Source organism: Dreissena polymorpha, chromosome 13, assembly GCF_020536995.1.
Source record: "Dreissena polymorpha isolate Duluth1 chromosome 13, UMN_Dpol_1.0, whole genome shotgun sequence".
Taxonomy (NCBI): Eukaryota; Metazoa; Mollusca; class Bivalvia; order Myida; family Dreissenidae; genus Dreissena; species Dreissena polymorpha.
Genome location: NC_068367.1, coordinates 8291013 through 8303281, shown reverse-complemented (window position 1 = coordinate 8303281; position 12269 = coordinate 8291013). Strand labels below are relative to the sequence as shown.

General features: G+C 37.0%; 1 protein-coding gene across 1 annotated transcript in view; it reads right to left on the bottom strand.

Annotated features, from left to right (window-relative positions):
• Positions 1–12269, bottom strand: part of LOC127855131 (uncharacterized) — a 188405-nt gene that overhangs the window by 111382 nt on the left and 64754 nt on the right. The window contains exons 11-12 of the mRNA XM_052390515.1: positions 9552–9737; positions 699–1004 (exon numbers count right to left, since the gene is read on the bottom strand). Of these exons, the coding sequence (XP_052246475.1) occupies positions 699–1004; positions 9552–9737 (492 nt within the window). The remainder of the gene's footprint in view (positions 1–698; positions 1005–9551; positions 9738–12269) is intronic.

The window sequence follows — 12269 nt, the reverse complement described above, 5'->3', positions numbered from 1 at the left end:
AACAATGCCCCAAAATGGGGTCGTGATTTTCTTAGACACAACACAAACAAGATATGTCCCCTTAAAATAACAGACACTTTATTAATTTAATGCAAACTGGCTTTGTCTGAATGTTAACTATATTTATAGTTTCCTCACTTGCCTACATGCAATGAAAAGCTACTTCTGTGCTAAAGTTACTTATTTAAAAGTTTCAGTGCTATACCTCCATCCTTACTCAAGTTATAGCACGTAAACCATTTGTCTATTTACTGTACTAAATAATGGGATTGATTCTTGGGGTACGTGGTGCGTAATGCTGGAATTATGCCCTTGCAACTAGGGAAACAAGTTTAAGGCCCATAATCGAAATTATTTTGAGGCATAATTTGTTCCGGGCATCAAACAAATCCGAGCATATTTTTATAATTAGAATTGTTGTGGAGATATATGGACGGGATTTTGAACTATGCCCCTTTCGCAGGGCTTAAATTTATAATTTCCATTTATCATTATACACTAAGCGTACTCTAAAATTCGTAATTTAGGAAATAACAGTTAGTCTTTTAATGTTAAATATACACATGTAATAATGTATAAGTGTGTGTTACACTCTCCACTATCTTATAACAGTGAACATTATCTTGAGCAAACCGATCCCAAATGCTTTGTCTGAATGTATGTATGAATCTAGTGCTTGAAAATATTCATTTACATACCTTCTGTTGTTATTTTAACATTATAGGCATGAGTCATAATTGAACCAAGCATAAACCAATAGATTCCACTGTCTTCATATGTGGCGTTCTTAATCACGAGGTTGCTCGTCTGTAAAACCATTCTAGATCTCAGCTTGATAGGCAGGGACATGTAAAAAGCAGACGTATGCGCACGATGCCTTGTATACACAGTGAGGTTTGGTGGTCCTAACCACCTTGAATTTGTGGCTCTTATGTCGTTAGCACTTGATGAATAGTATTCCGGTTTAAACTGCCATATATTTATTTCTTTGCCGTACTGGACTCCTGGAAATAGAAAAATTTAACTTTTTACACCAATTTTATTTTCAATATTTTTACTCATATTGGTTTGAGATATTAAACACATTTTATAGTCCAAGAAGTAAACATAAGAAAAAGGCTTATTTTCTTTCAAAGAGAATGGCCGTTCATGGCCATTTCACAATTTCGACATAGACAATTCACAAATCAAGCAAGGCCACAATTCTTTAGAAAAACAACTATTTTTAATAATAAATTCAGGGCCATTTGACAATTTAAAATTACATTTTAATAATTTACATAAGCGAGACAAGATATTGACAGGGGTTAGGCTTTTTACGGTTAAAGATAGACTGTACCAGTCAGAATATTGTTGACATAAATGTAAGTGGTTATTTTTTTAAAGAAAGTGTCAAGACAATGAAAATATTATTTAAATGCTTTATTAAAAGACATTTTAAGATGATGCAAAAATTAAATATATTAATACATGCTTTTAATATACTAATTTCAACTGAATTTCACAATTTTAAAAAGTTCGCAACTCGTTTTTTGCACAATTTTCAGAAGTTCGCAACTCAGTTTTATACAATTTTGAAAAGTTTGCGACTCATTTTTTCACAAAGTGAGGTGGGCCAGGGCCGCTTAACTAAATCAGGAAAAAAGCCCTGAAGAGTATTGAAAGTATAAAATATATGTACCTACTTCAATATAGCATAGCAATACTTTATATCGACAATGCAAGTGTTCATAATATACTTGTTTGATAAGTCAAATGCTTACACACTATCAGGTTACAAAATCAAAGCGCTGAAGACACTGAAGTTGTTCGCCATTGCATAATCTTAGACGCAACTCAGTTTTCAAAATTATGTTATAGCTTTTTATATCGCAAGTTTGAAATGAAAACACAACCCATTACAATGTATAAAGAGTATTCTTTAAGCACAGGTGGAGATGTGGGTACACTGTTTATCCTTATATTTATGTTATAGAGATAACTAAGACAACATCACTTTATTTTCCTTTTCCCAATCGGTTGCCGCACTGGCAATCATCTTTAGAATTTTGGTTGCCTTGCTAAAGAGTAACAAGCCTAGAATCATGTACATGTTGTGTTATGTATATATGTGCATGTTGTGTTATGTATATCTAATACTTTATTTACTTTCTTTAAATTATTGAGCAATAAATTTGCCAACATGACATACGTTAAATGCATCATGTCTTGTTGTGAGCCGGAAAAGAATATTGTCCTAGGCCTAATTGATCCACAGTCGACAATTTGTATTCTATGTTTAATTGGGTTGAGTTGTTTCAAGCTTTGAAAAAAACTAGTTGCCCTGCTCATAAGCCCAAGTGTAACCAACTTTTGAAATTGAGTTTTCTGGGCTTAAATCTACTGGTCTCAGGCTAGCAGGCATCAACTTAACCTGTACGTTATAAATGATGTAAGATCTGACAGTGTATTGAACCCATTAAATGTGCAAGTCTGAAGACATTAAAGGGACCTTTTCACGTTTTGTTAAATTGTCAACATTAAACAATTCACTAATTTAGAGAGTACGGTTGTTGTCGTTATATTATTTCATACTACGAGGATTGCTTATATAAAGTATAAAATACATCAATTGTATGAGCACGGATACCCGAGTGGTCTAAACGATAGACCTTTATTCCAGGGATAAGTGGTTCAAGCCCAGCTGAGGGTAACTTATTTTGTTCCTTTAATTGTATTCTTGTGTTTTTTTAATGGAGCTTATAATATCCCATGCTTACATTTATCAATATTAAGCATTTAATGACAAACTTTGAAAAGGTCCCTATTAGATACTTAACATTTTACTTAAAATGCCACAAAGTAAAAATTTAGAACTCATTGGTTGTTTATTTGATTTAAAAGTGATTTTGTTTATTTGTCTTTGTCAGCGAGGTTACTTTGAAGTTATTATCACTTTTATCTTTTTGTTTTTTAAATCATTCATAAAAAAGATAATCTAAGCTTCATTTTGGGAAAACAGGGCTTAATGCATATGCATTAATTGTCATCCCAGTACAAGAGACTCTCTTCAAACGAAAAACACCATAACATCAAAAAGTGTCGTTCTTGATAAGCTAGTGCGCACTGCACAGCCTTATCAGTGTGCACAGGACGCCACTTAATTGACATGCATTGAGCCCCGTTTTCCCTGAACGAAGCCAATGTGTACAGATTTCAATGACAAACTGGCCAATGTCGTCGCACATGCTGTTAATCACTATTGATTACATACACACTCTCACTGGTGAAGTATACACAGGCTTATCAGTGTGCACAGGCAGATGCGCTGGTTATCGTTCTTAGCGTAGTAAAGAGCAGACCGACTTGCAAAACTTGCTGTTAACATTAACAAGAAATATCTTTAAAAAAGATATACGGCGTTGATTGTGGTCGATGTTTATGAACGATCAAAAGTTATCTCTATGAGATAAAAAGTAGCGGATGCCTTTTTTCTGCGCAGTTCTTAGCTACATCATAAGCAAATCAATTACGGGGTGTTGCGCCAGATTTCGTGGCTTATTTTGCTTTATGTGATATTATTACTCAGATATCTATATTTACAGAATAGAAAAACACAAGAAACATGAAAATAAACAAGTGCATATAGGTCAGCCGGCAATACTCGAATCTTATTTAATTGCATAATTATAGTATAGTGAATTATTGTGCTCATGCTTAATAAACTGGTCTAAGTGGATACATATTTCTAATTAATTTTATCAAAATTGGTCCTTATCATGCACATGTTGAAACCATATTAAAAATCGATGATTGACATACCACAATAATATCGCCGAATATCTTTATTTAGTATCTTTCTGATCAAAACAGACTTCAAGTGCACAAAGTTTACGAGACGGCGTTTATATAAAGATTTCTTCAACTGACCGCAAACTGACCTTGATACCTTGCGGATTGGAATGCAATGCATTACAGTCAATACGTTATTGTCAGTAAGACCGGTGTAACACAATGATCGCAACCCCTTCTGCGAACTCCGGTGATGAACTGTATATAAACTCTGACTTTCACAAATGGCCGCGAATTGACCCGAAACCTCGCGGGTTGAAATGCAATGCAAGTAAGTACTAAATATGACAACATAGCCTTTAGTATAAACGCTTTTGCGCTGGTAATTCTCTGAAAATAAAAGGTGAACGCACAAACTGTATTTATGTCGAAAATTGATTGTAAAACTGTTCTATCTATTGAGCCTTTTCATTAGAGATAAAATTGTTTCATGCAGTAAAACAGTGTTACAAAGACGCGGATATGTATCCAATGTTCTGGTGTTATACTCAAATCAGCCAATGGAATAAATGAAGTGTATTCATTCGTACCTAGCCGCGGGAACTTTTATTTGAGTATTATTGGACACTTACAAAGGTCAAGTCAGGGTGAAAATCTGGCTTATTACAGCTTACGCCGAAAAACAACTGCTGAACATTGGTATACATTGTTAAAATAAAAACAAGAGTAATGTTGCAAACTGTGATTCTATAAATTGGTCTCAATTAAAAGACGACATTTTGTATCAACAGAAACTACTACAAATATCACAGCGGAGATCAATCTTCCTATAATTTCACTATTTGTAATGAAAAACATCACAAGCGTAACAGTAATTTGAATCAATTTTTAGAGTTTAAAATATTGCTCTTTAACTTGGTTTTAACAGCACGTGTTGTTATTTTCTTAGCAGATTTCTAACAAAACAAATTATTTATATCTATTAGAAATAATTTCCATTTATATTTGGATAAATAACGGTTAAGGTTGTTTACTTCCTTGTATCAAGGGACGCTAACAGGTTGCCAACACGTGACATTTCTTGGAATGCTACTTTCTTTTCCGTCGAGATGACATTCAGATCAGACAAAAGTTTCAAGGTTTTCATAAAATCGTATTAAATCTTAGTCAGCATGATAGGTAGAGGCGCGCGACAAACGGCAGGGATGCAGAAGAGGCCGAGGTCGGTAAGCCCAAACGGCAACAGGCTTAACGAATGAAGACAATGCAATAATGTAATCAATTTTGAGCAACTGCTAAAAGAGGCCGAGATCGTGCTTAATAGTTTAAGCACTGGTATGGTTCCAAGTGAACCCCTTCAACCGAGCCAGCCAAAAATGCCCGCCACGTTGAACATCACAACACCGAGCGCGGCAATGCCACCCATCCAGACAGTTTCGGATGACGTAGCGGCCCACATCCCCGATCAGTTGACACAACAAATCAGGCGGGGTGAATATATTAATTTCTAATTATTGTTAAAAGGGTCCGTTGAGCTTCAAAGTCATCTGTCAGTGGAACACTTTCAGATTCAGCGCACAGCCGCCTGGTGGCGCAGCAGAAAGAATGCAGATACACGATTGGTTCGATTTTGCAATGGTCAGACGCATTATTAATTATCTTCATGTATGTGTATTTATCGTTTGATTATAGCAGACTTAAAACACAAGAATTACTCAAATATTTTGGACCATAATAGAGGCCGCGTACCGCCAGAATGGGTCTACTTGGGCGCACCTATGCCGAGCAGTTTAGGTTCCGAAAGGGCATCTTCCCCTCGCCCTGGTCGGAAATAAATAATGATCTTTGGTGGTGCTGTATGCTTGTACATCCCGGAAACGCACGCAAATCGGGAACGTTTGTACGCCCCTCACTTGACCAGTACAAGTGTAACCAGGGAAGTTGCCGCCTGGTTAACTGCCGTTTTCCTAAAAATTGCTCGCGTCGTCGGGGTAACAATTCAGCAATCAACTGTCCGAGCTGAGCGAAAGCCTCGGGAGTCGCCCAGCGCGTAAACACACCAAGGTTTGATGCTCCCTTTCATGGCAGAAATAACCCAAATTCCCACAGGTTCGGGCAGCGTCAATTCGGACAAACCCGAGGCAATTTAAGTCGATACACGCAGGAAATGTCATAACAAAAATAGTATAGACATCACTCCGACGCTGATTAAATTAGACCCTTTGCAAACATTTCTTCGAGGATATGATTATGCGAAGGCAAAGTTTCTCTTTTATGCCTTCAAAAACGGATTTTCACTTCAATATCACGGGCCGCGACAAACACGCAGGCCCTTTCTCGTCATAACAGTTCAACAAATTCATAATATCGCCAAAAGGTCTCTTTCCAAAACAGGGTGGAGTACCGCATGATACATCACATGTCTTACCCAGAGGGGGAACCGTCAATGCCTATATAGTCCTTACAATGACATTGGTCCAGTACACAGGTTTTGATAAAGCTATTGAGTTAGTATAAAGTATGGGTAAAAATTGTTTCTTATGTTTAACATGGACATCAACAATGCTTTTGACATCATACCAATCAAGCCTGAGGATTTCCAGTTGTTGGGGTTCCAAATTACAGATCGTTCTATTTTGATAAAAAATACCTTTCGGTGCATCAATTACTTGCGCCACTTTCGAACGTTGTCTATTTCCGAGTGAACTCGTGACTGCTTATTCACTATCAAGATGATTTCTTTGGCGATGATAAGTCTCGGTCACTTTGCGGTGACTCGATGTCCGTCTTTTCCAAGGTTATGGTCGAAATAAGAGTTCCAGTGGCTGTTGAAAAAACGAAAGGTCCAACGATGGTTCTAACATTTTTAGGCTTAGAGTTTTGATAGCGCAAAAAATGCAAATCCGCATACTATTGGCAAAGATTCATGAATTGACAGAAAAGATCAGCAAGATTTTGTCAAAAATAAAAGCAAGGTTGCACGATATACAGTCTCTCATGGGTACCCTTATCTTTTGTTGTCGGGCTATAGCAGCAGGTAGACCGTTTTGTCGTCGGCTCATTAATGCGACATGGGGTTTAACCAAACATTTCCACCGACTTAGAATGAGGCGAGGTATTAAGCTGGAATTGTGTATGTAGTTGCATTGTTTTTTGCAATTAAAACGGGATATCAATGTTTCACAATCAGTTTGGCTGTCTAATGAAGATGTCAATATTTTCACCGATAGCGCGGCGGGCGTTGGGCTCAGTTTCGGTATTTTTTTTTGAGTCACACTGGTGCGCAGCTAGGTGGCCAGTAGACTTGTCCACAAACGGACATACCAGCGACATAACGAACTTAAAGCTGTTCCCGATATTGGTTTCAATTGCTTTCTATGGATATATGCTACAAAACAAAACGATTCAGTTCAACTGCGACAATGCCCCTGTTGTAAGTGTTCTTAACTCATGGTCTTCTAAATCGGACAAAGTTATGACACTGTTGCGCCCCCTTACACTCAAATGTTTAAAATTTAATATTTTAATTCAAGCACCTCACATTCCAGGTACAACAAAACACAATATGCGACGCACTTACTCGATTTCAGATGGCAAGATTCAGAAACTTGGCACCGGAAGCAGACGAGAAGCCACAGAGGGCACCTCTGGAACAGCTTCAAGACAGAGCAATCTCTTTAATGCGAAAGTCGATATCACAAAACACTAGCACAGCATATGAAACCGGCGTGAATGCCTTTAGTGCATTTTGCGATCTTTACCATACATCCAAAATGCAACCAGTACCTGAACAGGTTATCTCATGGTTCATAGCAGACTGTTTTGAAAAAGGCTTTGCGACCCGCACGGTCAAAACTTACTCGGCAGGAATTAACTATTGGCAACAAGTTAACGGCCACAAATCGTTTGCCGAAGAATTTAGGCTTAGTAAGGTTATAAAAGGCTATTCGCAATCAATGGGTATAAACAAGGACAAAATACATTTGATCACACCCGAAATCCTCTTCAAAGTAATACAGTAATTGCCAAATGTATGCTGTAACTCGTACAAGGCAACTATATTTGATGCAATATTTTCCTTTGCATATTTTGGGCTGTTTCGTTTAAGCAAGTTGGTATCACCAAAACCAAAACCATAGCCAGAATGTCCGGCTATGAATTTTCGTTAGACCAGTCATACATCTTAATCCGAATCACTAATTCAAAATCGGTTCAACACAACGCGGTGGTCACACGCTAAATTCCAAAATCGGAGGAATCAATATGTCCTGTCCAGAGAATGCGCGACTATCTGGCAATGTCACCGGTAGGTCCTACAGCATTTTGTCATAAGAGGGTTAGGCCGGTTACCAGGCAGCAGGAAAACGCGTAGCTAGCAAAATGCATCGGCCGCACTGAATTCGGCAACGCTTTCTTTAACACACATAGCATTAGAATTGGGCGCGCAATGGGTCTGTCAAGGAAAGGAGTTCCTCCCGAAGTCATAAAGTACATTATACCATTAACCTGAAGATTTGTCTAGGGTATAGCAGCTAAAAGATGTGACGTCACTGGTGATACATCCAAGATTGCCGCACCCATAGCGAGCTGTCAAAACCGGTATTAAACGCCTTTATTCAATAAATTGGGCTACAATATTATGATTATACAGTAATATAATCAAGACGTAAGCAAATTGTATTTGGGTATACATGATTATATAGTTAAATGGAATTTCACTGTTAGACCTTATATATAATGAATACAAATATGAATAAACAATTCATTGTGTATTTTGAAGTTTGTCATTAAATGCTTTATATTCATAAATGTGAATATTGGATCTTAAAAGCTCCAGTAAAAAATCAAGAATAAAATAAAAAAAGGAAAACAAAGTTGCCGGTACCAGGGCTCGAACCAGTGACCCTCGGAGTTCTGGAGTTAGTCTGAAGTAAAAACGCATTAGCCCTCTCAGCTATTCCGCCGGGTATACACTATTCCAAATTTAAAAGACAACAACATAACTCTCCAAATTATTCAATCGTTTCGTGTTGCAACGCTTTATAATTTTTCGGTTTTCAAATCGTCAAAAGATACCTACAATGGCTATATTGGACTAATGGCAAATGTTCAGTGATACTGTTTTCTATCAAATATCATAACTAAAACAAAAATTTGCGAATCTGAAATACCTTTTTTTCAATTTTGTCAATTTACCAAACCGTGAAAAGATCCCTTTAAAGGTACATCTTATACAACTAAAACTCAATTCCTTTTCCCATTTTCATAATCGTTTGATGTATGATTATTTCATTTAAATTCATGTTAGTCAAATACAAATTGTTAAAAAGATAAAATGATTATTTTCTGTTGCCATGCTAACAAGGTTCAACTTAACCAATATATGGAAAACTGTCCTACCTCCTTGCTACTTGTTTTCAATGAAACAAAAAAAGTTTTAAAATCAGTCAAGCTATCATATACACACATTTTCTGACCAAGTGTCATGAAGATGGGAAAACCAATATGACTAAAATAATGATAACAAGCTTTTCTGTAATTGACATAGTGACCTGATTTTCAACTTCATGCGACACGAGCTATGAACTCGGCAAAGTTATCAATGGTACACCTAGTATGACCAAGTATGATGACGTTCAGACAATTAATGTTGCCTCTAGAGTATTAACAAAGTAATTGTTGACAATGCACAATACATTTATGCAAGATTCACAACGGATAAATGGCAATTTCAAAAGCTCACCATGCTCAGGGAAACTTTAATAAATAACAACACTTACTGTGGTCACAATAATGACCGAGTGGACAAACTTTCGGAGTAACACTTATCTCCCCTTCTCCACAATCCCACCCAGGCTCACAAAGTTGTGGCGTCAAAGTACCATCTACATCACAAGCATGGCCCTTTGGACATATTTTACAAGTTCCATTAACGCCATAGTAGCCACGTAAGCAATTGCCTTGCCCTGAAAATGACGAAGATTTTCACTTAACATAACTATTGAGAAGAAAATGGTTTCATACAAATCAATCATTGTACTATGTGAACAAAAAGTTTTACCCAATTATATAGTAATGACATTGAATAGTTTCTTTGACAATATTTAAGATGTAGGATCAACCTATGTGTAGGTGAATGAACTATCTATTGGCTATTTGTGCCTAAAGAGGGGAGGTGATGCCAAAACAGTTTTTTAAGTAATATTCGTTTTAGTTATTAAGTACTAACTTCTATCTAATAGCTTCTACCTCCGAAAGGGGGTTAAGCTATCCGAAAATTCCTGGAGCTGGGAGCCGCCCCTGTGTACTCAAGTAAGACTAGATGGAACATAGTGTAATGTAACCTAGGCTAAACAGATACCCTACACCTCAATATATCCAATCAATCTCCACACAGAGTTGTCGTTCCTTGCTCTCTCATACACCTCTGCGAAAGGCTCGGCATGACATATTGACCAGAAACTGGGTAAAACCGAACACACGCATTCAAAGTATTTTTGATTTGGATTTTTTTGGATCAGAGGCGTTAAATAATGAAATAGGAATTTTACATGTACGATACATCGTGCAAAAACTTGCGAGTTTTTATGCAACTCTTTGGAACTATTTTATTGCCCATTTACGCAGATGGACTCATTACACGCACTTCACAAATGTAAACAATTGAACATAAGTTTTATTGAGTGACGGTATGCATTGCTTCGACGTATGTATGTATGTAGGTTTGTTAACATCAAAAAAAACATTTCTATAATAATAAATTAAGTTTGATATAAGATATTATGGTATGAGATGGGTTTTTTTATAATGCAGTGAATGTAATGTAACCGTCGTGAGAGCGATTGTTTAGCATACTGTAACCTCATGATGGATGCTTGGAATGATCATGACATGAATGAGACGCTTTCATAAAAATAGTCCATTCTGAGCCCATCACAGATGTGAATGTAATGTAACAGTCGTGCAAGAGATTGATATCCAATATATACAAAGTTATTAGTCAGAGAGCGGGTAAGAGGTGATACTCACCGATAGCAGGTACGTATTTAATAATTAAAATGAATTTAACTTAAAAAAAAGTTTTAATGTCATAAATACGATACCTGCTATCGAATAGATGAATTTAAAGCTGCGACGGGAATGTTCGCGTATTGCTCCCCAGTACCCATCACAGCAGAACCCATATACAGTTTATCCGCTGATAGAATAACCCATATCCGGGGTTATCAGCTAATCTTCGTTAGTATGGTATTGAATTGACTTCTCAAATAAGAGTAAGTATGTCTATGTCATAGAAGACTTTACCGTTTGTGAAACCACAGAGGGAACCAACAAATACAAGTGGTCTTGTTGGCACTCCAGAGAAAGAAGATAAAAGGAGGACAGGGTTGTCGGATTACTCCACAAAGCATCTCGGAACACGTCAGAGAGTGGGGTGTGATAAATATACGTCCACGAAGCTGACAGGTCTCGTAATTCATGCGGTGTGCTCTTAAAAAGGGATGAATACCTAGATGAGAGAGAAGAGTAAGCCTTTCTTAGTCGAGGCTCCCAACGTGAAATTGAAGACGCAGACACATAGCCTCTCCCCCTTTTTTAAGGAATGAAGAGTCTCTATTAGAGAATGGACACACTCTACTGAGGTACAACTTCAAAGCCATGACTGGGCAAAGAAGTATATCTTCATCATGTCCACACGTTCTCGAAAGACTTGGGACCTTGAAGGGTTTAGAAGCCATATGGCAGCGCCCCAGATAAGCTGCGTATCTGCGTCTTTCACCCTATTAAAATGTTTAAAAACCAAAGAAATACAATATCGTGTGTATTGAAAACGCAACCAATTTGACTTTTACGTCAATTCCTAAAATTCGATGCGTACGATACTATAGCTTCAATCGTACATTCTTTGCTCATTTTCGGTATATTCTCGTTGAATTATTATCGTAATGTGACGTCGCTTTTATTCAGCAAGCGTCTGGATGAAGGAGCAGGAAAACAGTCAAAGTTATTCAAACGTTCTGCGGTCTAGATTTTATAGTTAATTACAGCATCTGAACAAATTATTTGCGGCATACACGTGTTTTCAATCTGATTTTATCGGTTGCTCATTGTGCATGTATTTGTAAAGCGTCTGTACTTTCAGTATCTATAACGATGTTAAATAAAAATGTCTTAGAGAGGTCGAAAGACGTCCGCGATTGTTGCGCCAAAACATCAATTGATCACAAACTTTTTGAACCGAGAAAGCAAGAGCCATTAAGTGTTAAATCAAATTGTGGTATCGATTGTTTACGTTAAATGTTTATATCATGGACAGTTTCAAGAATTAAAGATGTTATGAAACATCAGTTTATTAAAGTCAATTATAAAAGTTTACATGTCGTTGTATTGAATACAAGCGTGCAGCTTCAACAGAAGGTATCTGAATCTGAAGTGACAAAGATTGACTTTTATTCAACGGGGAAAGCAGCAATGATTTTAAGGTATGACTTATTATA